The 26,445-nt window shown below is 57.6% G+C and overlaps 3 protein-coding genes across 3 annotated transcripts; 2 read left to right on the top strand and 1 right to left on the bottom strand.

Annotated features, from left to right (window-relative positions):
* Window positions 1-402: 402 nt before the first annotated feature.
* LOC135579965 (ubiquitin carboxyl-terminal hydrolase 36-like) lies at window positions 403-5,337 on the top strand. The gene is made up of 11 exons (XM_065070019.1): window positions 403-652; window positions 726-947; window positions 1,693-1,803; window positions 2,098-2,200; window positions 2,532-2,599; window positions 2,970-3,040; window positions 3,224-3,306; window positions 3,632-3,743; window positions 4,033-4,173; window positions 4,445-4,545; window positions 4,836-5,337. The coding sequence occupies exons 1-11, from the start codon at window positions 403-405 to the stop codon at window positions 5,335-5,337; spliced, it is 1,764 nt and encodes a 587-aa protein (XP_064926091.1).
* A 7,754-nt stretch (window positions 5,338-13,091) lies between these two features.
* Window positions 13,092-22,700, top strand: LOC135579964 (ubiquitin carboxyl-terminal hydrolase 36-like). Its single transcript, XM_065070018.1, has 12 exons — window positions 13,092-13,605; window positions 13,679-13,900; window positions 14,646-14,756; window positions 15,051-15,153; window positions 15,485-15,552; window positions 15,923-15,993; window positions 16,177-16,259; window positions 16,585-16,696; window positions 16,985-17,125; window positions 17,397-17,497; window positions 17,800-18,048; window positions 22,607-22,700. Exons 1-12 carry the CDS (start codon window positions 13,092-13,094, stop codon window positions 22,698-22,700), a joined length of 1,869 nt encoding a protein of 622 aa, XP_064926090.1.
* Window positions 22,701-25,424: 2,724 nt separating this feature from the next.
* LOC135579903 (olfactory receptor 14J1-like) lies at window positions 25,425-26,195 on the bottom strand. The gene has a single exon (XM_065069578.1). It carries the CDS (start codon window positions 26,178-26,180, stop codon window positions 25,590-25,592), a length of 591 nt encoding a protein of 196 aa, XP_064925650.1. The 5' UTR covers window positions 26,181-26,195; the 3' UTR covers window positions 25,425-25,589.
* Window positions 26,196-26,445: the final 250 nt, after the last annotated feature.

The raw sequence follows: 26,445 nt of genomic DNA, 5'->3' as shown, positions 1-26,445 counted from the left end.
CAGCGCACACATTGCGCCTTGGCCTTGTAAGACTTGCAGAGGCTTTTGTTGGCAAATCCACCACGGTGTCCAGGTTCCCCTGCACGGAAACCACAGTGTGTGACCATTTAATGATTCTGGGGCGTGGCCGGAGCGCGATGACGTCACAAACAAGCCCCGCCCCCAGCAGGCTCCGCCCCTGGCGTTGCCGGGACGCGCAGGCGCAGCTCAGTCCTGTTCTGGACGCGGAGCGGAGCGGACGGCGAAGGCGAGGGGAGGAGTCAGTGGGCCGAGCCGAGCGCGAGCGACCGCAGCGAAGGGCGGGACTTGAGGAGGAGGCGCGGGAAGCGTGTGTGGTGGTGGAGAGGGAGAGGCCGAGAGACCGGCGCGACCTCGAGGCGGTGGCACGTGCGGCGACACGCCATGGCGGGCACGGCGAAGCCGAGGGAGCTGCTGAAAGCGCGGCGGGACGCGGGCGAGGCCGGGGCGCTGGGCCGGCTGCTGAGCACCTCGGCCACGAAGGTGCTGCTGCACAAGATCGAGTTCCAGCCCGCCAGCCACGGCTTCTCCGGCCAGCCGGAGCTGCTGCGGGCCAAGTACCTGCTGCTCAACCCCTGCACCGAGCCCGCCGAGCACCCCCGCGGCGCTGAGGAGGGACAGCCGGGCAAGCAGGGTGGGTGCAGAGGGCCGGGGGGCTCTCCCTGCGCTGCGCAGCCCGCGGCTCACCCGCCTCTCTCTTCCCGCAGGCAGCGACCGCACCCTGGGGCGCCTCGGGGCCGGCGTCCCTGCGCCCCAGAAGGGGCTGTTCCCTGCAGGGCGCCTCGCCATGCAGTGGCAGCGTGTCCAGCGCATCGGCGCCGGGCTGCTCAACCTGGGAAACACCTGTTTCCTCAACGCCACCCTGCAGTGCCTCACGTACACGCCACCGCTCGCCAACTACCTGCTCTCCAGGGAGCACAGCCGCACCTGTGAGTGGGGAGGGGAGCGCCCACCTGTCCCGGGGCTGCGCTCAGCACCCTGCGCACGGCTCTGCCGGGATGTGCGGCTGCCGGGATGTGCCTTCTCTGCTCCCTCCTGCCCATTTCTCCGTGGAGAGGACATTCCTGCATACGGGAGCATCCACTTTTCCTGGCCGTAGCAGTGTTCCCGAGCTCTGCATCCTGCGTCTGAGAGGCTCTGTCTGTGCTGGACACAGCCAGGACTAAGATGGGTCCATGAGGGTCTGAGCAGGGGTCCCAAAGAGCCGCAGCCTGTGGGGACCGTGTGAGCGCAGGGCACAAGGCTGCGTACAGGCTGCAGGTGGTGTTCACAGGTGGCTTTGAACGGGAATCTGGTGGGCTCTGCTCCGAGCCGTGACCGAGGGGAGCACGTGGGGCTCACAGCCCTGTCCGTAGGGCTCCGGTGGGATCGACCCCTCAGGGCTGACCCGTGGGCTCATCAGCGAGTCCCTGTGCCCTGTTTCCCCTCCACGTGGATGCTGTCTCATCTGGAGGGTTGCAGCGACTGGTGCTGTGACTGGGGCTGTTCCAGCCGGGGTGGTGTGTGCTGGTCCCTGTGACCCCGGGATGCCCCAGGGCTCTGCTGCAGCACAGAGCTCATAGGAAAACTGAGCGTGGATGAGCCGTGCTGGACCAGAGATTCCCTGTCCCCTGTACTGCCTCCATCTCTCCTGGGTTTGTCCTCAACGTTCTGTCTTCTCCTCTCCCACTCCAGGTCACCAAAGCGGCTTCTGCATGACATGCGTCATGCAGAACCACGTCACGCAGGCGTTCGCGAACAGCGGCAGCGTGATAAAGCCAGTGTCCTTTGTCCGAGACCTCAAGAGTAAGGATGGCTGCCCTCGCGTCCCCTCCTGTAGCCGTGCAGGAGGGCAGAGACTATTGCAGGAGCAGAACCTTTGAGATCAGGGCAGGTCTTGGCAGAGGTTCTTCCGAGACGACTCACTGAGCCTGCCAGGGCCTTCACGGGCCTTGTGGGGCTTCCCCCACGGCCCACATGAGTCTGACGTCTGGTTTGGGCCGAGGGAGCTCAAACCCCGCAGTCGGTGTCCCGAGGGAGGGCGGGAGGACCTGCCTCTGTTGCAGCGCGTGCTGCGGCTGATCCCTCCCTCTCCTGCAGAGATCGCCCCGCACATCCGCTTGGGCAGGCAAGAGGACGCACACGAGTTCCTCCGTTTCACCATCGATGCCATGCAGAAGGCCTGCCTGCCCGACTGCACCGAGTATGTGGGGCCTCTGGTGGTGACAACTGCCCTTGTCTGCTGGTCCCCTGTGCCCGCGGGAGGGGACTGTGGGGTGAACGTGTCCCCCGGGCTGGGCTCATGGAGGGAGGTGCTGACTCCAGGGTCTGGGGTGGATGGCCCAGCTCTCTGCCCCTCTGTGACACAGCCGTGGGCTGCTGTCTGCCTTCTCCTGACACCTCCACCCCAGCACAGCTGCGGTTCTGTCCCCAAATCCTGTGACTGGGCTGGGTTTGGATCCTGAGGACACAGCGCTGGCCCGTGGGGGTGGCTCTTGGGGCGGGCGCTGTGTGATCCGAGCTGCCGTCTCTAGGTTGGATCGCCAGACCCAAGCCACCACCCTGATCCACCAGATCTTTGGCGGTTCCCTGCGGTCCCGTGGTGAGTGCTGGCTGCCAGGGCCTGGGCCTGTGACTCTCAGGGCTGCTGTTTCCCCGAGAGCCTTGCAGTAACTTGGGAAAGTCACTAAGCATGTGCAAATTATGCAGAGCTGCAGCTGGTCAGTCTTCTGGTATCTGTGGGCCACGAAGCTGCTGGCTGTGGGTCCCCAGCTCATTGCCACCAGCAAAGGAACCCACGTTGCCAGCTGTCCCGCAACACTTGTTGTCCCAGCACGTACAGGCTGCGAATGCTGGTGCTGCCGTCCCAGAGCCCAAACGCGGAAAAGGGCAACACGGCAGCCGCCTGCGCTGTGCTGGGGGTGGTGGTGCCGTGTTGTGCCAGGGGGTGCTCACTGCTCGTTCTCTTGCAGTGAAGTGCTCGATGTGCAAAGCAGTCTCGGACACCTTTGACCCCTGTCTGGACCTGCCGGTGGAGATCACGGTACCGGGGCAGGGTCAGGTGGGGAGGAGCTCTGCTCTGCAGGGGATGTTCCTGCAGCTGCACCGCTGCTGCTCGAGGCTGTTTAACCTGCCAGTGTCAGGCACGGTGCAGGCAAGAGGGAATCAGCTTCTGTTGTTGCGCTGCCTCCTCTGCCTGGCCCTGACCTCTCCTCTGTCCTGGCAGCAAGCCGCAAACGTAGAGCAGGCACTGGAGCTGTTTGTGAAGCCAGACCTGCTGGGCGGAGAGAACGCCTACCTGTGTGACAAGTGAGTGTGCGGGGCTGGGGCGGGAAGGGGCTGCGGGTGTGCTGGTGGGAAGCAGGAGGGCAGCTGCAGTACAGGAGGGCTTCTCTACCTGCTCCACCGCTAAACCGTGAGGTGCGTGGCTGTGAAGCCTGCGATGAAGCCTGTCACTCCTCATCTCCCCCGTCTTGAGACGGGGACCTGAGCCAGCAGACCTGGCCGTGAGCAGGTGCCCTGGAGCAGAACCCGCTCTCACTAGGGTCATTTCCCTGGGGTTTGTGGCTTGGCCAGGGCTGGCAAGCACCTGGGTGGTGGAACAGCATGAACAGCTCAAGCTCTCCCTGTGCAGATGCAAGAAGAAAGTGTCGGCAACCAAACGCTTCACCATCCACCGAGCGCCCAGGGTTCTCACGCTTGCTCTGAAGCGTTTTGCCGACTTCACCGGAGGCAAGATCACAAAGGTGAGTGCTCAGCAATCCAGAGCGGGGCTGTGTCCTGTCCCGAGGCCCTGCTGCCCCGAGCAGGGTGGGAGGTGGTTCTGTGCGCGGTGCGAGCTCTACCGCAGTCCTGCAGCCCTTCCCCAGCTGTGCTGTGCTGTGGTGGGAGTTTGGCTCATCCCGGCATCTTCCTCACTGTGGGCTCTGCCTGGGGAGAGTGGGTTCTCCCTCCCTCACAAGACGGGACTCATAGGACAGCTGAGCTGCTCTTGCCATCTGCTGTGCAGGCTTCTGAGACATCCTCTCTCTGCAGGACGTGGGCTACCCTGAGCTCCTGAACATCCGCCCGTACATGTCCCAGACCAGTGGGGATCCGGTCATGTACGGGCTCTACGCGGTGCTGGTGCACTCAGGGTACAGCAGCCACGCAGGACACTACTACTGCTACGTGAAGGTGAGCCCAGGGCGCTCTCTTGGCACCTCTCTGTGCTGGGGGTCGGCAGGAGGGTGCTCAGCAGAGGTGCGTGGTGTGGAGCACTGGGGGGTACGGGCTGTGCTCCGTCACAGGAAGTGTGGAGTTCTGCTCTTGCAGAGGCCCCTCACCTGCCCGGGGTCACCTGCGGGTTTTGGGGAGCGGAGCTCTGCCGACGGGCGCTGTTCCTGCTGCTTCTCAGGCCAGGAGCGTCCCTGGACACAGCCCAACCCCGTTCTCTCTCCCTCCGCAGGCCAGCGACGGGCAGTGGTACCAAATGAATGACAACGTGGTCCGCCCCAGTAACATCAAGGTGGTCCTTAACCAGCAGGCGTATGTGCTGTTCTACCTCAGGTGAGCGTGCCCTGTGTCCCCGGCCCCTCTGTCCCTGCTCAGAGTGTGGGACAGGGCTGGGGGCACATGCCTGGATGTGGGAAGGAGCTTGGCCCAAGTAGCCCCAGTGCCCACGTGCGTGTGCTGGCTCAGGGGAGGGCGGCAGCCGTTTGTTGTGGTTTTGCGGCAGCTCAAGAGCTCCTCACCTCCTCGGAGCTTCTGGCTCCTGGTTCTCGTGCGCAGCTATGACGAGAGTGTTGCAGTCGCTCCGACACTGGCAGTTAACACGTGCCCTTCTCTGCCTTCCCCAGGATCCCCAGCCCCGGGAAGAGCTCAGAGGGTCCCGTTTCCAAAGCTGCCTCCAGCCTGCCTGGCCGTGTCAAGCTGCCTTCTGGGTCACCATCACCCAAGCTGGCCCTGAAAGCCAAACGCGCGGCTGCAGCGTTTCCCGGTGACGCAGCCCAGAGGCCCAAGAAGCCGCGCTCCTCGCAGCCGCCACCCGCGCCCAGAGCGGCTCCAGGACTTTGTGGCCCCAGTCACACCAGTGGGGCCAAAGCGCAGGTTCCCCGGAAGCGCTGCTGGGAGCCCGGGCCCCTGCCCGCCTCCCCCGGGCTGCCGGAGGCCATCCCCGGCCAGGAGCCGTGGAGCAGCGGGGAGAACACCGGGACACCGGCAAGGGACCCTCGCAGCAGGGCTTCTGCCAGCCTGGTGCTGGCAAAGCTGAAAGCCTTCTTGTCGGCCAGGGCTGCTCCGCAGCCCAGCAGCACCATGTCACCACCACCGGCCAAGAAGCTGGCGCTTTCCGACACATAGGTGAGTCTGAGCTTCTGCCCAGAGACTTTAGTAGGTGCCTCGTGCCTCCGGAGCCGGGGCTTGTGTTGGGGAGTGCAGGAATGATGCTGGCACCTTGCTAAACAGGAGGCGGGCGGGGAGAGCCCCTAAATCCCAGGGCTCTGCCCTCCCTCTGGGTCGGGGTGCGGGGCCAGGCCCCCGCTCTTGTTCCCATCGCTGCAGAGGCTGGAGAATTGGCTGCTGCCTCCTTGCTCAGGACGGCGGGGTGGCTGCGCCAGTCCCTGGAGCGGGGCGGCCTTGCCAGCCTTGTCAGGGCAGCGTGTCCCCGGGGGCGATGGGAGCTGGTGACACCACAGTTGGAGGCTGCAGAGTTGCCTCCTCCCCAGGCAGCGGCTGCACCGGCTCTCTGGGCGCCGCTGTGCAGCCGGGGCTGGGGACGGCGCTGGGGGTTCTGTTCTTAAAGTTTCCTTCCTTTTTTCCTTTCTGCTTCTAAGGGAAAACCCTTCTGAGTCTTCTACTCCCCCACTTACCTCTCCCTGTCTGTGTCTTTTCCCCTCCCCTTTCTCTGGGCTCCCCTTTTTGTTTTCTCCTCTTGGCTCACAGCAACCTCTTTTATTTAGACCACCAAGTTGTTCTTTATGTCAATAACTGCAGGGCGGCCCCCCAGGGAAGGAGAGCAGAGGGGACCACCGTGCACGTCCTCACCTGCTGCTGCCGGTTCCTGTGCCCGCCCCAGCCCCGCGCTGGGTCCCTGTGGGGCTGGGGCGCTGCCACCGGGACACCGGGCAAGAAACTGGAGCGTTCCCTCGGGAACCGGCTGGGCTGGCGGGACAGCGGGAGCGGCCAGAGGAGCCACAGGGAGGATCCGAGGCTGGAACAGCTCTGCTGGGAGGAACGGCTGAGAGACAGTCCTCAGCACTCGGACGACTCCTGGGAGAGCTTTCCGTCAGATACTTCATGGTGAAGATTTCAAACATGATTTCATAAAAGAGGGGTTTTTCTTTCCGAGTTGTTTTCTATCATTTTTCATCGTATACAAGAAGTGATAGCAGCATTCTACAATGGGTATTGATCCAGGGGGTCTCCTGGAAACATCTGGATGGGCAGGAGAGCAGCCCTGTGAGGCTGGACATTGTATGGATGAATTTGCCCCTCACCCCTCCCCAATCCCACCTGTTCCCTCACCGGCCACCTGGGACTTGGCCTCACCAAGCTGGAGCACATGTATGATGAGGAGCGGCTGAGGGACCTGGGGGTTCATCTGGAGAACAGGAGCTGAGGGGAGACCTTCTGATCTCTGAACTGCCTGAAAGGAGCTTGGAGCCAGGGGGGTCGGGCTCTGCTCCCCAGGAACAAGCGCCAGGAGCAGAGGAAACAGCCTCAAGTTGCGCCAGGGGAGGTTGAGGTTGAATCTGGGGAACAATTTCTTCCGCAAAGGGCTGTGGGGCATTGGAACAGACTGCCCAGGGCAGTGCTGGAGTCACCATCCCTGGAGGGCTGGACAGACCTGAGATGAGGGTCTCAGGACACGGGTCAGTGCCGGGGGTGGGGAACGGTTGGACTCCATGATCTTAGAGGTGTTTTTCAACCAAAATGATTCTATCGCACAGTCTATCTTTGCATTGTAATAGTGCCTCAAGGTCAAAACCAGGGTTTATATTGTCTTGTCCTGGTATTTTTGCAAACGGGTAGAAGTCTGTCTCAAAGGATGTAATGAAAACAAAACAAAAGAGCGTGGGTAGAGCGAACGATGGGAAGGAGGGAGGGCCGAGTATTAAGGTGAATCCCAGTGAGAGCAAGTATTTATAGATCACAAGTGATACGCATCACTTGCAGGCTGTAAATCATTGACACTCTTTTTGTTAGTAATGGAAATGTTTCCTGTGTCCCACAGGATCCTTGTGTCACTGTTGTGAACTGCAGATGCATTTTTGGCATTAAAACGAAGGTGCATCTCAAAGCTGGGTGGGTCAGATTGAAATTGTTACCGAGAGTATATTGGTAGCATATGAAAGAAAAAGCCTCGCAGTGATCTTTAGCACTGGGAGCTTCTGGCAGGTGTTGATCTGCGAGAAGCAGCCTCAGCAGGGGTGAGAAGATTCTAAAAGATGGAAATAAGGAGAGTCAGAGAGAGAGAAGATTCTGAGGGATCTTAAGAGTGAACATGAAATAACTGAATGCAAAAGCACGTCTTAATGCTGCGTTCTGACTGAGCTGGTGGGTAGGAGTCTGGGCTTTGGAAAGCTCGGAGTTTGCACAGGGTGGAAGGCAAGAGTCATAACAGCAAAAAGGGAGAAGGGCTGGAGCTGACTTCTGCTGGGAAAAGCATTTTTGCCTCCCCTAGAAAAACAGGTGGCTTCCAGAAACATGTTCAGTACCCATTTTCTCAATCTGGAGGTGTCCTGGTGGAGGAAGCCTTAGCACCGCACTGACACACGCAGGGCAGGCGAGGCAGAAGAAGATGCGCTGTCTGGGTTACCGGCTCAGGCCACTGAACAGCGGCACCGACTGTGATAGAGAAAGCAGCGACCGAGGGGAGCTGGAAGGGGCCTTGGCTGCAGGTAACCGTGCCCTGGGCTGAGAGGGGCTGGCGCTGCGTCTAATGAACGTGACTGAGCATCTTCCTTGTCTGTGTGCTGATCTTTTTCAATTGTTGTGTTTCACAAGGGAGAGAGAAAGAGAAAGGACATGAAAAGTAAATGTTGTGCTATCGGCATTTCAAAACTGCCTTTCTGTTGTTTTCAAACAGGCTCAGAATTTCTCTTTTCGGAACCTGTGTCTTTGGAGATGTTGGAGGAGACAAAGGAGGAGGACACCCAGGAGGAAGACACGCGAGGAAGATGTGGAGTCCCTGCACAGCCTTCCTGAGAGTCTGAGGAACCAACCAAGGAAGACGAGGAGACTCCACAGAGCATTCAAGAGGCAAGTCACTGGCGTACGGACCATTCTGTGTGACTAGGGGATATTTTAGAGACGGAGGAGGTAAAAACAAACAGCTCATAAAGAACCCAAACCCCAGCCTCCCCAAACCAGGATTTTGTTGCAGTGTCCTCGAAAGAAATCCTCTCTAATTTAGCTATTGCTGTGCTTAACGCTGTGGTACTTAAAAGCCCTGAAATTTTAATTGTTCAAGCGCTGTGTATGATGACCAAACATTATGCGGTTGCAGGGGGACCAGTATACGTATTTCAAAAGTTAATTGGTACCTCATTGTCTACTATTCTCTTGTTCTTTGCTCCTCCCTGCAAATCCAAACAGCGCTGAAAAGCAAGCTGTGAAGGAGGAGTCTCGTTTAATGGTGCCCACTTGGCGCCTCCCTGCCCCATGGCAGCTTAGCTCCAGCCACGGCTGCTGCCAAATCTGCCAGGCAGCTGCAGAGCCCTGCCTGCCCCATGTGGGGCCCACGGGGATTCCTGCTGCCCTTTAGAACCTGGGCTCGCACACGGGCTCCCCGTGGGAGCTTTGCTGGGTCTCGCGCAGCCTTCTTGGCCTTCCCATTCGGGGCACCGCCCTGGGCTCAGCCTTGCCCAGGGGCAGGAAGGAGCGTGGCCAGGCCCATGGGGCTGGTGGCAGGAAGCTGGGTCTCTGGGCAGGCAGGCTAGCGGGCTGCGTGACGGGCTGTGTGTGCCTGGGGCTCATCGGCCGCCAGCAGGCAGACGTGTGCCAGGAGAAGCTCCGGGTCATCTACGAGGAACAGTGAGGACAGTGGGGTGTCTGTGGAGGCTGGCAGGAAGGAGCAAACACCCCAACTCCTGTCCCAGGCCGGGAGGGCTCTGCTCCCTGCGCAGGTGAGGGTCAGTGTGGGCAGAGCAGACAGAGACTTCAGGGGCACGTTGGACACTGGTGGCCAGCACCCTTGGGCTGATCCCGACACCCCTGCCTCCCTCCTGGCCCTGGGAAGAGCTGGGAGGGTAGGGGTGACCCTGGCCGGAGGAGCTGCAGAGGTCCCCACTGAACAAATAAACCTGACAACAACAAAACAAAACAAGCAAAGGTGAATAACCATGAAAGAAAGAGGAAGACTGCCCCGTCCATGGAGCTCTGCAGGAGGAGCGTGGAGCCGTACATCATGAGGCGATATAGTTGGCATCAGCACGTAGAGAAGACTTTTGTAGGGAAGACTTTGAAGGGAGCGGCCTGACTCCATGCAGCTGAAAACCTGAGAGCTAGCAGTGTGCTGAAGGGATGGGGAGAAGTGTCCCGGGCTGAACAGAAACCTGTGGATGACACAAGGTTGGAGAGATGTGCTTTGCAGAGACTGGCAGGAGTCCTTCCCAGGGATGAGCGGGATGAGCTTTGGACACAAGGAAAAATAAAGCGGCTCTCAAGCGTGGTTTGGAATTAGTGCCACTGTCACTAATAGCAGAAAGAGGACCGTGCCGTAAGGGAACTCCTTGTTCTTCAGGAAAAAAACTGAAACTTCTTCACGTCCTTACTTGTCAAAGCAGGTGTAATTCTTGAGTAGTTAGCCTGTGGCATCACAGAATCCCAGAATGTCAGGGGTTGGAAGGGACCTGGAAAGCTTCTTCTCAAATGTAAGTGGAATCTCTTGTGTTCCAGTTTGAACGCATTTCCCCTGTCCTACCGTTGGTTGTCACCGAGAAGAGCCTGGCTCCATCTCCTGACACTCACCCTTTATATATTTGTAAACATTAATAAGGTCACCGCTCAGTCTCCTCTTCTCTAGTTCCAGAGCCCCAGCTCCCTCAGCCTTTCCTCACACGGGAGATGCTCCACTCCCTTCAGCATCTTTGTTGCCCTGCGCTGGACTCTCTCCAGCAGTTCCCTGTCCTGCTGGAACTGAGGGGCCACAACTGGACACAGTATTCCAGGTGTGGTCTCCCCAGGGCAGAGCAGAGGGGCAGGAGAACCTCTCTGACCTACTGACCACCCCCTTCTCATCCACCCCAGGTACCTTCCTGGCCACAAGGGCCCAGTGCTGGCTCGTGCTCATCCTGCTGTCCCCAGGACCCCCAGGTCCCTTTCTTCTATGCTGCTCTCTAATAGGTCATTCCCCAACTGTGGCAGAAAGCAACCCCCCCTATCTCCCCCTCCCTCCTTCATCATGGAAGGAGTAGACACATCTCCCTCTCTCTTTGCTACAGTTTCTTTCGTTTGGCCCCAGAGCCCCCTGGCCAGGGCTGTTAGGAGAAGGGAGTGACGAGGTGCCAGGAAGCCGCTGGACGACCGTGGCCAGTGTGGGGGATGTTTGGAGGCTTCAGGGGCACCCCCACAGGCAGTGTGGTGGTGCAGAGAAGCTTCTGGAATGCAAACAGTCAGATCTGATCACCCAATAAAAAAATGGGACTCTCGTCGAGAGTCCACCCATTGTTGCGGGTCTCTTGGAGCACGAGCTGAGCCACTGACACCAGGAGCCACGGCGCCCCCTGCCCGGGACAAAGACTCCGCTTGCCTTGCCGCCACGGGTGTGAGTAAAATTAACCCTCGCAGGATTGTGAGTGCATCTACTTTCCGTGCACATTTTGCACATGTGTTTATACTTTCCGTGCACATTTGCATGTGTCCTCCCGTGCTTCGACATAAGCACGTGTAATATTCCGTGCACATTTGCACGTGTATTTAAAAATAATCCCACGCCGTGTTCAGGCAAGTGTGGACTCTTCCCGGACTCAGGGGTGGCTCCGGCATTGTTTTGGGTGAAGCCACGTGCATGCACACTGTGGACCTCCTGTTGTATTAGTTGCTGGCCCTTAATAATTTACTCAACTGATATCTGAACCTGTATTCAAGTCACTTTGGAGGGCTAAAACCCTACTTCTCACTTCTTTACCATCTTGTCCCTCAAACTAACCCCGGGGTGCCTCCGTGACACCAACTTATACTGGAAACTGGGGTTGTTCCTGCCCAGATTCAAGACTCTGCACTTGCCCTTGTTATATTTCATTTAATTTTTCCCCGCCCAACTCTCCAGCCTGTCCAGGTCTCTGGATGGCAGCACAGCCTCTGGCGTGTCAGCCACTCCTCCCAGCTCGGTGTCATCAGCAAACTTGCCGAAAGTCGCTCTATTCCCTCGTCTAAATCGTTAATTAGTGTATTGAATAATACAGGCCCCAGTACTGACCCCTGAGGCACTGCACTACATACAGTCCTCCAATTGGACTCCGCCCCATTGACCATGACTCTCTGGCTTCTTCCCTTCAGCCAGTCACCTCACTACCCGGTCATCCAGACGGCACTCCCTCAGTTTAGCTGTGAGGATGCTGTGGGAGACTGTATCAAATGCCTTACTCAAGTCAAGGTAGACCACGTCCACCTCTCTGCCATCATCCATCCATCTTGTTATGTCCTCAAAAAAGTCAATGAGGTTGGTCAAGCACGACTTCCCCTTGGTGAGGCCATGCTGACTGCCCCTAATGACCCTCTTATCCTTGATATGCCTTGAGATGGCACCAAGCATAAGTCATTCCAGCCGTTTCCCAGGGATGGAGGTGAGCCTGACTGGTCTATAGTTACCCAGGTCCTCCTTATTGTCCTTTTTGAAGACTACAGTGACATTTGCTTTCCTCCAGTCCTCAGGCACCTCTCCCGTTTCCCAAGACTTGGCAAAGATGATGAAGAGTGGTCCAGCAATGACCTCAGCCAGCTCCCTCAGCATCCGCGTGTGGAGGGGTTTCTGTTAGATGGAGATTTATTGTTGAATTAGTCAGGCCCAAAGGAATCTCAAGGCCACTCCGAAAAGCTGAAAACAGGACCTGCTCTGGGAGAGAGGCATTTCTACAATAACAAGGCCTCAACGTGACGTAAATCAACGGACCTGTCATCAGTGGGACTCCAGCGTGTGGACAGCTCGGGAACATAGATGATATCCAATGAGTGAATACATGCTTGGAGCGTGGACGTGCGATCGGAGGATAGTTGCATATATAAGGAAGCTTGTTTCTGTAATAAATGCCTTTGCGTGATTCACATTAAATTGGAATGCTGAGTCCTTTATCGTTCCAACAGCCTGGAAGGGGTTTTGGGAAAGGGACCGATGGGGCAGTCTCTGGTAGGGTATCAGCCACCCCAGGGTGAGGCTGGGTGACATTCTGGTGAGCTGAAACCTCCAAAGGCGGGGATCACCGAGAGTCCCCGGGTGTCCTGCTGCAGGGCAGCACCACCCGCCTGCTCAGTTTTTCCTAATGCTCCGTTCAAAGCTCCCTGGAGGGTGTTGGTGGCTGCTGCCTCTGTCCCACCAGCCGCCACTGCAGAAGGGTTTGCCTCCCCCATCATCTCCCCAAGCAGGAGTCGCTGCTTTTCCAGTGCCCTGTGTCCCCTTCAGCAGACTGAAGAGGCCCAATTGACTGAGCTGCTCCACAAAGCTCAAGTGCCCCTGACCCCACCATGACAGATGTTCCTCTGGACCTTCACCCGTGTCGTGGTTTAACCCGAGCTGGCAACACAACCGCAGCAGCTGATCACTCACCCCCTACCCCTTCCCCTCCCAATAGGGGAGAGAATAGAAAGTGAAGGGAGAAATTTGGACTGAGAGAAACACAGTTTAGTAAAATAAAAAAATGCTAAGAGACTTCTAGTACATATACATAAGCCCATCATAACTCCCACGCCCTTCTCCTCAGGACTGCTCAGCCGGTCACATCCCAGCCTGTCCCGGGACACCAGGTGTGCTCCGCCCCCAGCGCACACCTTGCGCCTTGGCCTTGTAAGACTTGCAGAGGCTTTTGTTGGCCAAATCCACCACGGTGTCCAGGTTCCCCTGCACGGAAACCACAGTGTGTGACCATTTAATGATTCTGGGGCGTGGCCGGAGCGCGATGACGTCACAACAAGCCCCGCCCCCGGCAGGCTCCGCCCCTGGCGTTGCCGGGACGCGCAGGCGCAGCTCAGTCCTGTTCTGGACGCGGAGCGGAGCGGACGGCGAAGGCGAGGGGAGGAGTCAGTGGGCCGAGCCGAGCGCGAGCGACCGCAGCGAAGGGCGGGACTTGAGGAGGAGGCGCGGGAAGCGTGTGTGGTGGTGGAGAGGGAGAGGCCGAGAGACCGGCGCGACCTCGAGGCGGTGGCACGTGCGGCGACACGCCATGGCGGGCACGGCGAAGCCGAGGGAGCTGCTGAAAGCGCGGCGGGACGCGGGCAAGGCCGGGGCGCTGGGCCGGCTGCTGAGCACCTCGGCCACGAAGGTGCTGCTGCACAAGATCGAGTACCAGCCCGCCAGCCACGGCTTCTCCAGCCAGCCGGAGCTGCTGCGGGCCAAGTACCTGCTGCTCAACCCCCGCACCGAGCCCGCCGAGCACCCCCGCGGCGCTGAGGAGGGACAGCCGGGCAAGCAGGGTGGGTGCAGAGGGCCGGGGGGCTCTCCCTGCGCTGCGCAGCCCGCGGCTCACCCGCCTCTCTCTCCCCACAGGCAGCGACCGGACCCCGGGGCGCCTCGGGGACGGCGTCCCTGCGCCCCAGAAGGGGCTGTTCCCTGCAGGGCGCCTCGCCATGCAGTGGCAGCGTGTCCAGCGCATCGGCGCCGGGCTGCTCAACCTGGGAAACACCTGTTTCCTCAACGCCACCCTGCAGTGCCTCACGTACACGCCACCGCTCGCCAACTACCTGCTCTCCAGGGAGCACAGCCGCACCTGTGAGTGGGGAGGGGAGCGCCCGCCTGTCCCGGGGCTGCGCTCAGCACCCTGCGCACGGCTCTGCCGGGATGTGCGGCTGCCGGGATGTGCCTTCTCTGCTCCCTCCTGCCCATTTCTCCGTGGAGAGGACATTCCTGCATACGGGAGCATCCACTTTTCCTGGCCGTAGCAGTGTTCCCGAGCTCTGCATCCTGCGTCTGAGAGGCTCTGTCTGTGCTGGACACAGCCAGGACTAAGATGGGTCCATGAGGGTCTGAGCAGGGGTCCCAAAGAGCCGCAGCCTGTGGGGACCGTGTGAGCGCAGGGCACAAGGCTGCGTACAGGCTGCAGGTGCTGTTCACAGGCGGCTTTGGACGGGAATCTGGTGGGCTCTGCTCCGAGCCGTGACCGAGGGGAGCACGTGGGGCTCACAGCCCTGTCCGTAGGGCTCCGGTGGGATCAACCCCTCAGGGCTGACCCGTGGGCTCATCAGCGAGTCCCTGTGCCCTGTTTCCCCTCCACGTGGATGCTGTCTCATCTGGAGGGTTGCAGCGACTGGTGCTGTGACGGGGGCTGTTCCAGCCGGGGTGGTGTGTGCTGGTCCCTGTGACCCCGGGATGCCCCAGGGCTCTGCTGCAGCACAGAGCTCATAGGAAAACTGAGCGTGGATGAGCCGTGCTGGACCAGAGATTCCCTGTCCCCTGTACTGCCTCCATCTCTCCTGGGTTTGTCCTCAATGTCCTGTCTTCTCCTCTCCCACTCCAGGTCACCAAAGCGGCTTCTGCGTGACATGCGTCATGCAGAACCACGTCACGCAGGCGTTCGCGAACAGCGGCAGCGTGATAAAGCCAGTGTCCTTTGTCCGAGACCTCAAGAGTAAGGATGGCTGCCCTCGCGTCCCCTCCTGTAGCCGTGCAGGAGGGCAGAGACTATTGCAGGAGCAGAACCTTTGAGATCAGGGCAGGTCTTGGCAGAGGTTCTTCCGAGACGACTCACTGAGCCTGCCAGGGCCTTCACGGGCCTTGTGGGGCTTCCCCCACGGCCCACATGAGTCTGACGTCTGGTTTGGGCCGAGGGAGCTCAATCCCCGCAGTCGCTGCCCCGAGGGAGGGCGGGAGGACCTGCCTCTGTTGCAGCGCGTGCTGCGGCTGATCCCTCCCTCTCCTGCAGAGATCGCCCCGCACATCCGCTTGGGCAGGCAAGAGGACGCGCACGAGTTCCTCCGTTTCACCATCGATGCCATGCAGAAGGCCTGCCTGCCCGACTGCACCGAGTATGTGGGGCCTCTGGTGGTGACAACTGCCCTTGTCTGCTGGTCCCCTGTGCCCGCGGGAGGGGACTGTGGGGTGAACGTGTCCCCCGGGCTGGGCTCATGGAGGGAGGTGCTGACTCCAGGGTCTGGGGTGGATGGCCCAGCTCTCTGCCCCTCTGTGACACAGCCGTGGGCTGCTGTCTGCCTTCTCCTGACACCTCCACCCCAGCACAGCTGCGGTTCTGTCCCCAAATCCTGTGACTGGGCTGGGTTTGGATCCTGAGGACACAGCGCTGGCCCGTGGGGGTGGCTCTTGGGGCGGGCGCTGTGTGATCCGAGCTGCCGTCTCTAGGTTGGATCGCCAGACCCAAGCCACCACCCTGATCCACCAGATCTTTGGCGGTTCCCTGCGGTCCCGTGGTGAGTGCTGGCTGCCAGGGCCTGGGCCTGTGACTCTCAGGGCTGCTGTTTCCCCGAGAGCCTTGCAGTAACTTGGGAAAGTCACTAAGCATGTGCAAATTATGCAGAGCTGCAGCTGGTCAGTCTTCTGGTATCTGTGGGCCACGAAGCTGCTGGCTGTGGGTCCCCAGCTCATTGCCACCAGCAAAGGAACCCACGTTGCCAGCTGTCCCGCAACACTTGTTGTCCCAGCACGTACAGACTGCGAATGCTGGTGCTGCCGTCCCAGAGCCCAAACGCGGAAAAGGGCAACACGGCAGCCGCCTGCGCTGTGCTGGGGGTGGTGGTGCCGTGTTGTGCCAGGGGGTGCTCACTGCTCGTTCTCTTGCAGTGAAGTGCTCGATGTGCAAAGCAGTCTCGGACACCTTTGACCCCTGTCTGGACCTGCCGGTGGAGATCACGGTACCGGGGCAGGGTCAGGTGGGGAGGAGCTCTGCTCTGCAGGGGATGTTCCTGCAGCTGCACCGCTACTGCTCGAGGCTGTTTAACCTGCCAGTGTCAGGCACGGTGCAGGCAAGAGGGAATCAGCTTCTGTTGTTGCGCTGCCTCCTCTGCCTGGCCCTGACCTCTCCTCTGTCCTGGCAGCAAGCCGCAAACGTAGAGCAGGCACTGGAGCTGTTTGTGAAGCCAGACCTGCTGGGCGGAGAGAACGCCTACCTGTGTGACAAGTGAGTGTGCGGGGCTGGGGGGGGAAGGGGCCGCGGGTGTGCTGGTGGGAAGCAGGAGGGCAGCTGCAGTACAGGAGGGCTTCTCTACCTGCTCCACCGCTAAACCGTGAGGTGCGGGGCTGTGAAGCCTGCGATGAAGCCTGTCACTCCTCATCTCCCCCGTCTTGAGACGGGGACCTGAGCCAGCAGACCTGGCCGTGAGCAGGTGCCCTGGAGCAGAACCCGCTCTCACTAGGGTCATTTCCCTGGGGTTTGTGGCTTGGCCAGGGCTGGCAAGCACCTGGGTGGTGGAACAGCATGAACAGCTCAAGCTCTCCCTGTGCAGATGCAAGAAGAAAGTGTCGGCAACCAAACGCTTCACCATCCACCAAGCGCCCAGGGTTCTCACGCTTGCTTTGAAGCGTTTTGCCGACTTCACCGGAGGCAAGATCACAAAGGTGAGTGCTCAGCAATCCAGAGCGGGGCTGTGCCCTGTCCCGAGGCCCTGCTGCCCCGAGCAGGGTGGGAGGTGGTTCTGTGCGCTGGTGAGCTCTACCGCAGTCCTGCAGCCCTTCCCCAGCTGTGCTGTGCTGTGGTGGGAGTTTGGCTCATCCCGGCATCTTCCTCACCGTGGGCTCTGCCTGGGGAGAGTGGGTTCTCCCTCCCGCACGAGACGGGACTCGTAGGACAGCTGAGCTGCTCTTGCCATCTGCTGTGCAGGCTTCTGAGACATCCTCTCTCTGCAGGACGTGGGCTACCCTGAGCTCCTGAACATCCGCCCGTACATGTCCCAGACCAGCGGGGATCCGGTCATGTACGGGCTCTACGCGGTGCTGGTGCACTCGGGGTACAGCAGCCACGCAGGACACTACTACTGCTACGTGAAGGTGAGCCCAGGGCGCTCTCTTGGCACCTCTCTGTGCTGGGGGTCGGCAGGAGGGTGCTCAGCAGAGGTGCGTGGTGTGGAGCACTGGGGGGTACGGGCTGTGCTCCGTCACAGGAAGCGTGGAGTTCTGCTCTTGCAGAGACCCCTCACCTGCCCGGGGTCACCTGCGGGTTTTGGGGAGCGGAGCTCTGCCGACGGGCGCTGTTCCTGCTGCTTCTCAGGCCAGGAGCGTCCCTGGACACAGCCCAACCCCGTTCTCTCTCCCTCCGCAGGCCAGCGACGGGCAGTGGTACCAAATGAATGACAACGTGGTCCGCCCCAGTAACATCAAGGTGGTCCTTAACCAGCAGGCGTATGTGCTGTTCTACCTCAGGTGAGCGTGCCCTGTGTCCCCGGTCCCTCTGTCCCTGCTCAGAGTGTGGGACAGGGCTGGGGGCACATGCCTGGATGTGGGAAGGAGCTTGGCCCAAGTAGCCCCAGTGCCCACGTGTATGTGCTGGCTCGGGGGAGGGTGACAGAGAGAGCTCCAGCCCCTTGTTGTGGTTTTGCGGCAGCTCAAGAGCTCCTCACCTCCTTGGAGCTTCTGGCTCCTGGTTCTCGTGCGCAGCTATGATGAGTGTGTTGCAGTCACTCAGACACTGGCGGTTCACACGTGCCCTTCTCTGCCTTCCTCAGGATCCCCAGCCCCGGGAAGAGCTCAGAGGGTCCCGTTTCCAAAGCTGCCTCCAGCCTGCCTGGCCGTGTCAAGCTGCCTTCTGGGTCACCATCACCCAAGCTGGCCCTGAAAGCCAAACGCGCGGCTGCAGCATTTCCCGGTGACACAGCCCAGAGGCCCAAGAAGCCGCGTCCTCGCAGCCGCCACCCGCGCCCAGAGCAGCTCCAGGACTTTGTGGCCCCAGTCACACCAGTGGGGCCAAAGCGCAGGTTCCCCGGAAGCGCTGCTGGGAGCCCGGGCCCCTGCCCGCCTCCCCTGGGCTGCCGGAGCCCATCCCCAGCCAGGAGCCGTGGGGCAGCGGGGAGAACACTGGGACACCGGCAAGGGACCCTCGCAGCAGGGCTTCTGCCAGCCTGGTGCTGGCAAAGCTGAAAGCCTTCTTGTCGGCCAGGGCTGCTCCGCAGCCCAGCAGCACCATGTCACCACCACCGGCCAAGAAGCTGGCGCTTTCCGACACATAGGTGAGTCTGAGCTTCTGCCCAGAGACTTCAGTAAGTGCCTCGTGCCTCCGGAGCCGGGGCTTGTGTTGGGGAGTGCAGGAATGATGCTGGTACCTTGCTAAGCAGGAGACGGGCGGGGAGAGCCCCTAAACCCCAGGGCTCTGCCCTCCCTCTGGGTTGGGGTGCAGGGCCAGGCCCCCGCTCTTGTTCCCATCCCTGCAGAGGCTGGAGAATTGGCTGCTGCCTCCTTGCTCAGGACAGCGGGGTGGCTGCGCCAGTCCCTGGAGCGGGGCGGCCTTGCCAGCCTTGTCAGGGCAGTGTGTCCCCGGGGGCGATGGGAGCTGGTGACACCACAGCTGGAGGCTGCAGAGTCGCCTCCTCCCCAGGCAGTGGCTGCACCGGCTCTCTGGGCGCCGCTGTGCAGCCGGGACTGGGGACGGCGCTGGGGGTTCTGTTCTTAAAGTTTCCTTCCTTTTTTCCTTTCTGCTTCTAAGGGAAAACATTTCTGATTCTTCTACTCCCCCACTTCCCTCTCCCTGTCTGTGTCTTTTCCCCTCCCCTTTCTCTGGGCTCCCCTTTTTGTTTTCTCCTCTTGGCTCACAGCAACCTCTTTTATTTAGACCACCAAGTTGTTCTTTATGTCAATAACTGCAGGGCGGCCCCCCAGGGAAGGAGAGCAGAGGGGACCACCGTGCACGTCCTCACCTGCTGCTGCCGGTTCCTGTGCCCGCCCCAGCCCCGCGCTGGGTCCCTGTGGGGCCGGGGCGCTGCCACCGGGACACCGGGCAAGAAACTGGAGCGTTCCCTCGGGAACCGGCTGGGCTGGCGGGACAGCGGGAGCGGCCAGAGGAGCCACAGGGAGGATCCGAGGCTGGAACAGCTCTGCTGGGAGGAACGGCTGAGAGACAGTCCTCAGCACTCGGACAACTCCTGGGAGAGCTTTCCGTCAGATACTTCATGGTGAAGATTTCAAACACGATTTCATAAAAGAGGGGTTTTTCTTTCCGAGTTGTTTTCTATCATTTTTTGGTTTATACAAGATGTGATAGCAGCATTCTACAATGGGTATTGATCCAGGGGGTCTCCTGGAGACATCTGGACAGGCAGGAGAATAGTCCTGTGAGGCTGGACATTATATGGATTACTTTGCCCCTCACCCCTCCCCAATCCCACCTGCTCCCTCACTGACCACCTGGGACTTGGCCTCACCAAGCTGGAGCACAAGTGTGATGGGAGCAGCTGAGGGACCTGGGGGTTCAGCTGGAGAACAGGAGCTGAGGGGAGACCTTCTGATCTCTGAACTGCCTGAAAAGAGCTTGGAGCCAGGGCGGGTCGGGCTCTGCTCCCCAGGAATAAGTGCCAGGAGCAGAGGAAACGGCCTCAAGTTGCGCCAGGGGAGGTTGAGGTTGGATGTGGGGAACAATTTCTTCCGCAAAGGGCTGTGGGGCATTGGAACAGGCTGCCCAGGGCAGTGCTGGAGTCACCATCCCTGGAGGGTTGAACAGACCTGAGATGAGGGTCTCAGGACACGGGTCAGTGCTGGGGGTGGGGGAGCAGTTGGACTCCATGATCTTAGGGGTGTTTTTCAACCAAACCTTTGCATTGTAATAGTGCCTAAAGGTCACAGCCAGGGTTTCTATTGTCTTGTCCTGGTATTTTTGCAAATGGGTAGAAGTCTGTCTCAAAGCATGTAATGAAAACGAAAAAAAAGAGCATGGGTAGAGCAAACCATGGGAAGGAGGGAGGGCCAAGTATGAAGGTAAATCTCAGCAAGAGCAAGTATTTACACATCACTAGTGATACGCAAAACTTGCAGGCTGTAAATCATTGACACTTTTTTTGTTAGTAATGGAAACATTTCCTGTGTCCCACAGGATCCTTGTGTCACTGTTGCGAACTGCAGATGCATTTTTGGCATCAAAACAAAGGTGCATCTCAAAGCTGGGTGGGTCAGTTTGAAATTGTTACCGAGTGTATATTGGTAGCATATGAAAGAAAAAGCCTGGCAGTGATTTTTACCATTGGGAGCTTCTGGCAGGTGTTGATCTGCGAGAAGCAGCCTTGGCAGAGGTGAGAAGATTCTAAAAGATGGAAATAAGGAGAGTCAGAAGAGAGATTAGATTCTGAGGGATCTTAAGAGTGAACATGAAATAACCGAATGCAAAAGCAAGTCTTAATGCTGCATTTTGACTGAGCTGGAGGGTAGAAGTCTGGGCTTTGGAAAGCTCGGAGTTTGCACAGGGTGGAAGGCAAGAGTCATAACAGCAAAAAGGGAGAAGGGCTGGAGCTGACTTCTGCTGGGAAAAGCATTTTTGCCTCCCCTAGAAAAACAGGTGGCTTCCAGAAACACGTTCAGTACCCATTTTCTCAATCTGGAGGTGTCCTGGTGGAGGAAGCCTTAGCACCGCACTGACACACGCAGGGCAGGCGAGGCAGAAGAAGATGCGCTGTCTGGGTTACCGGCTCAGGCCACTGAACAGCGGCACCGACTGTGATAGAGAAAGCAGCGACTGAGGGGAGCTGGAAGGGGCCTTGGCTGCAGGTAACCGTGCCCTGGGCTGAGAGGGGCTGGCACTGCGTCTAATGAACGTGACTGAGCATCTTCCTTGTCTGTGTGCTGATCTTATTCAATTGTGGTGTTTCACAAGGGAGAGAGAAAGAGAAAGGACATGAAAAGTAAATGTCGTGCTATTGGCATTTCAAAACTGCCTTTCTGTTGTTTTCAAACAGGCTCGGAATATCTCCTTTCGGAACCTGTGTCTTTGGAGATGTTGGAGGAGACAAAGGAGAAGGACACCCAGGAGGAAGACACGCGAGGAAGATGTGGAGTCTCTGCACAGCCTTCCTGAGAGTCTGAGGAACCAACCAAGGAAGACGAGGAGACTCCACAGAGCGTTCAAGAGGCAAGTCACTGGTGTACGGACCGTTCTGTGTGACTAGGGGACATTTTAGAGACGGAGGGTAAAAACAAACAGCTTATAAAGAACCCAAACCCCAGCCTCCCCAAACCAGGATTTTGTTGCAGTGTCCTCAAAAGAAATCCTTTCTAATTTAGCTATTGCTGTGCTTAAGGCTGTGGTAGTTAAAAGCCCTGAAATTTTAATTGTTCAAGCGGTGTGTTCAAGTGCGGATTGGACTAGATGATCTTCTGAGGTCCCTTCCAATCCCAAACATACTGTGTGATACTGTGTGTGATGACCAAACATTAGGCAGTTGCAGGGGACCAGTATATGTATTTCTAAAGTTAATTGTTACCTCATTGTCTACTATTCTCTTGTTCTTTGCTCCTCCCTGCAAATCCAAACAGCGCTGAAAAGAAAGCTGTGGAGGAGAAGTCTGGTTTAATGGTGCCCACTTGGTGCTGTAGCAGGGCTGTGAGAGGGTCTTAAAATCCTTGTAGGATTTGGTGAAATCAGGTAGAATGAAGGTAGCATGAAAGAAAAACAAGAGACCCATAGATAAGCTGAATTCTTGCAACAATGCAATTATTTCCCTTTTAACCCTATGAAGAGAAGAAAAAAGAAGATAACATATTTTAGTCAGATTATTAAAGCCTGTATCTGCCTCAGCATACTCTAGATCACTTCAGTATTACACAGAAAACCTAAATGCACAGCCCAGCAGATCAGATCAGTTCACCTGTGGCAACACAGCCCAGTCTTGGTTTTGTAGCTCAAAGCGATGTTCTTGCTTTCATGTGCTCCCTCCTGTTCACAGCTGCAAGTTCCAACAGTCTCTGCACCAGCAGAGCTCCTGAGAGAACTGGTACTAACCCTTGTGGATCAAAATGTTCCTGCAGCGGCTGTTAGTGCTGGGTTCAGGAGATCTGGACACTCTGGTTCAGTTCTTACCTCTTTCATTGGTGTGCACAGTAACTTGTGCACTCAGGTCCTTTCTGCTTTCGTTTGAAGTCCAAAAAAACCCCAGGTAAGTCAAGGCAGCTAAAAGAGCCCGGGAGGGCTCTGCTCCCTGAACACAATATTCCAGGTGTGGTCTCCCCAGGGCAGAGTAGAGGGGCAGGAGAACCTCTCTGACCTACTGACCACCCCCTTCTAACCCACGCCAGGTACCATTGACCACCACTCTCTGGCTTCTTCCCTTCAGCCAGTTCACTGTTGAGTGCACCAGGTTGGGAGTGCCTTGGTGATATCCTTGATCTGGGCTGCAGGTAGACTACAAACTTCCCTTTGATGAGGGTCAACTCTGCATGTTGGGCGCTCTGTCCCTCTCAGAAGGGAATTACCTACTACAATTACCCTTCTTTCTTTCTTATCAGAGTCAGTCTTGAGGTGTGGGGTCAACTGCCTCTTTCTATGTGGCCTTGTAGGTGGGCCTTGCACCACATCCTCACCTACCTCTTCTTCAAGTTCCAGGGCCTCAAACTTATTACGGAGGGGCACCTGAGGAAGCAAAGTAGGTAAGGAGTGGGGGTTGCCCGTGACGCTGAACTGGAACTTGCTTCCAACCCTCATCATCTTTGTGGTCCCCTACCTCAGCCCAACAGCAACAGGGCAGGGGCTGTCTCGGGTCTTCCCCCTCTGCCTGACAGGGCAGGGGGTCCATCACCTTTTGGAGGGTATCCCCCTGGGACCTTTCTGACTGGTACATCAAGGAGTTACTCCACCAGTTAATCTCCTTTTCACACTCCCTGATGGACCTCGGTGTCTGGACCTTCTCCCTAAGATTTGCGATCATGCTGAGCAGATCTTGCACCAGCTCACACCTCACACATGTGGGATGCTGGCCATCCTCCCCAAGCAGCAGCAGGCTCTGGCAATCCCTGCAGCCAGAAACCTGAACAGCCACGGTTCGGGGCAAGGCCTCTGTCTGAGTTGCGACAGTCTTTTTGTGACAAGCTCTCTTTCTGGAGACCATGGTCAGCAGCGCTCTGGGACACTGGCAATAGGTGAGAGGGTCTACCAAGCAAGGAGTGACACCCTCTGCACCCTACTACACGAGCTAACACACCCGCTGCTGCAGCAAAGTGTGGGTGGTACTCACCCACTTGACAAGCTGGTTGCTCCCCTCCCAGTGTCTGCTGAGCAGTGACAGTCGCTACCCTCTCGGAGGCTTTTTCAAGGCGAGGGGTCGGGGTGTGATCGCCGACACTGTGGTAACACCACGCCACGTCAGCCACTCTTGCAAGGGCTGCCGGGGGCTTCCAGGTCGAAAAATTGGGATCCGGGGAACCGCAAAACCCCGTGTACCTCAGGATCCGCTGAAACGACTCCAGCTGAGCTGGCGCCAATCAGCTGACCCCGGGGACTGAGATTTAGATTGCATATTAGAAAAATATTATTCTCAGAAAGGGTTGTCAGGCGTTGGAACAGGCTGCCCAGCGCAGTGGTAGAATCACCATCCATGGAGGGGTTTAAAAGGCATTTAGACAAGGTTATTAGGGACATGGTTTAGTACCAGAGTTAGATTAGGTTATGGTTGCACTTGGTGATCCTGAGGGCCCCTTCGAACTGAAACGATCCTATAATTCTATGATTGTATGATTTATATCTGGTCTTCAGAACTTGTACACTTAATCAGATCAGTTTCAAAAGTGTGGTTGAAGAGGAAGGGATGTAAAGAGAAGAAGTGATAGAGGAATTCTCCAATTGATATTGATACAGAGTTCCTCCTAAAGAGGTGTGTATGGGAAGGAGAAGCCATCTCCTTGGGGTCCATCATTGCATGGACAGTGTTGTTCCTCACCTCCCCAGCCCAACTGTGTCTATTTGTATGTTTGGCTGTGTCAGTGGAAAATATACATCCATATGACACACATAAGGTTTAGAACCCTCCAAGAGCAGGTCTTAGATTTGGAATCTATTCAGAAGTTGACCTTGGGTCACCTCATCTCCCCAGTACCCCAGAGACAGACAAACAGACACACACACACACAAACTCACTCACACACACACACAAATCAGTCAGGGAAGGACTAATCTGGAGTTTGAAAATCATAGAATAACTTGAGTTGAAAAGGACCCATAAGGATCATTGAATCCAAGTCTCTGCTCCTCACAGGACTACCTAAACTAAACCATAAAACTAAGAGCATCTGCCAGATGCTCCTTGAACCCTGACAGATGTGGTGTCATGACCACTTCCCTGAGGAGCCGGTTCCAGTGACTGACCACCCTCTCAGTGAAGAACCTTTTCCTAATGTCCAATCTGAACTTCCCCCGATGCAGTTTCACTCCATTTACATGTCCTATCACAGGTCATCAGGAAGAAGAGATCAGCGCATCCCCCTCCACTGCCCACCATGAGGAAGGTGCAGACTGCAATGACGTCCCACCCAGCCCCAGCCGTGTCCCATGCAGGGGCTGCTACAGCCCTGCTCTGGCTCTGCCAACCTCTGGGCAAGAAGGGAGGCCGGGCAGGGCTGGCTGTTCCCTGACACAGGCACCGAGTCCCACAGCAGGAAGAAGATGGACAGAGAGCAAACCTCACACGTGAACTTGGGGGAGTCGTCAGTGCTGTAAATGGCAGCGGGAGAGACAAATGTCCTGGGAACCTTCCCAGTCTGGCTGGAGCTGGACATGGCACGAGGACATGGAGACCAGTGCAAACCCAGGACTGCTGGTGTCAGCTCCAGGAGATCCCCAGCACAGACGGCCTGTGCCCCTCAGTGCCAGCCCCTCTCCCCAGCCCAGAACAGGAGTGCTGCTCCAGCAGCAGAGCAGCCGGCCCCAAATGAGTGTCTGCAGAAGGGGGTTTCTCTTCCTCCTGGATTCCTCCCTGCATGCACAGCAATGCTCCCTTGCTCTTCTCCAGGGACGTCCCTTTCCCTGGGTGACTGTGTCCAGGCTGGGCTGGCCAGGCAGCCTTGGTTCCCACTCTGTGCTCTCCTCAGGGCCCTGAGCTGGCCCCGCTGCTCTGAAAAGACCATGAACTGCTCTTGTCCATGACCATGACTCCAGGGAGCCCAATGCAAAAGTGGCAGAAAGGATCTATCCAGTGAGGCGGTGAGGAGCAGCCCTGAGGTCCACAAGTGCCTGATCCTCCTCATGGCAGCTGGGCTCTTGGCTCCTTGACCCCTCCTGCGTGCCAGGACTGAACCCCCAGTTCCAGAGGACATGTACAAGATGAGACACAGACAAATAATTTCCTGCTGGTTTCTTTGCTGTGTTTACCTGCACTGGGAGCAATGCTCCATTTGTATATGAGGACTTTACACCACAAAACACTGGTAGAGGGCAATAAATAATATTCTTTCAGTGGGAATATGATTTGAAGTATATTAAACAAAAAGAAAACCAAGACATATATGTTAAAAAAAGCCTCCAAGCTTTCTCCTGAGGATGATAGACTGCTTATTGATACTGCAGTATTCCTTGGTCAAATAATTTCCTCAGGGAATCCTTGATCTCTTTGTTCCTCATACTGTAAATGAGGGGGTTCACTGCTGGAGGCACCACCGAGTACAGAACGGACACCACCCGATCTAGGTTTGGGGAGAAGATGGAAGGGGGCTTCAGGTGAGCAAAAATACCAGTGCTGACAAACAGGGAGACCACGGCCAGGTGAGGGAGGCACGTGGAAAAGGCTTTGTGCCGTCCCTGCTCAGAGGGGATCCTCAGCACGGCCCTGAAGATCTGCACATAGGACACCACAATGAACACAAAACACCCAAAGACTAAACAGGAGCTAACAACAAGAAGCCACACTTCCCTGAGGTAGGAGTGTGAGCAGGAGAGCTTGAGGATATGAGGAATTTCGCAGAAGAACTGGTCCACAGCATTGCCCTTGCAGAGTGGCAGTGAAAATGTGTTGACCGTGTGTAGAAAAGTGTTGAGAAAGCCACTGGCCCAGGCAGCTGCTGCCATGTGCACACAAGCTCTGCTGCCCAGGAGGGTCCCGTAGTGCAGGGGTTTGCAGATGGCAACGTAGCGGTCATAGGCCATGATGGTGAGAAGGGAATACTCAACAGAGATCAAGGAGAGAAAAAAAAAAGAGCTGTGTAGCACATCCTCGATAGGAGATAGTCCTGGTGTCCCAAAGGGAATTGGCCATGGATTTGGGGACAATGGTGGAGATGGAGCCCAAGTCAAGCATGGAGAGGTTGAGGAGGAAGAAGTACATGGGGGTGTGGAGGTGCTGGTCACAGGCTATGGTGGTGATGATGAGGCTGTTGCCCAGGAGGGCAGCCAGGTAGATGCCCAGGAAGAG

The sequence above is a fragment of the Columba livia genome, chromosome 7, assembly GCF_036013475.1.
Source record: "Columba livia isolate bColLiv1 breed racing homer chromosome 7, bColLiv1.pat.W.v2, whole genome shotgun sequence".
Taxonomy (NCBI): domain Eukaryota; kingdom Metazoa; phylum Chordata; class Aves; order Columbiformes; family Columbidae; genus Columba; species Columba livia.
Note: the sequence above shows the minus strand (reverse complement) of the source record. Positions and strands in the feature narration are given on the sequence as shown.

Excerpts from the sequence above, each read along its gene's own strand:
- LOC135579965 (XM_065070019.1), top strand. The coding sequence starts at position 403 with ATGGCGGGCACGGCGAAGCCGAGGGAGCTGCTGAAAGCGCGGCGGGAC. Across the intron at positions 653-725 it reads GGGACAGCCGGGCAAGCAGG|GCAGCGACCGCACCCTGGGG; the intron begins GTGGGTGCAGAG and ends CTCTTCCCGCAG. Across the intron at positions 2,600-2,969 it reads CGGTTCCCTGCGGTCCCGTG|TGAAGTGCTCGATGTGCAAA; the intron begins GTGAGTGCTGGC and ends GTTCTCTTGCAG.
- LOC135579964 (XM_065070018.1), top strand. The coding sequence starts at position 13,092 with ATGACGTCACAACAAGCCCCGCCCCCGGCAGGCTCCGCCCCTGGCGTT. Across the intron at positions 15,994-16,176 it reads ACCTGCCGGTGGAGATCACG|CAAGCCGCAAACGTAGAGCA; the intron begins GTACCGGGGCAG and ends CTGTCCTGGCAG. Across the intron at positions 18,049-22,606 it reads CCAGTGGGGCCAAAGCGCAG|GTGGGCCTTGCACCACATCC; the intron begins GTTCCCCGGAAG and ends GTGGCCTTGTAG.
- LOC135579903 (XM_065069578.1), bottom strand. The coding sequence starts at position 26,180 with ATGGCCTATGACCGCTACGTTGCCATCTGCAAACCCCTGCACTACGGG.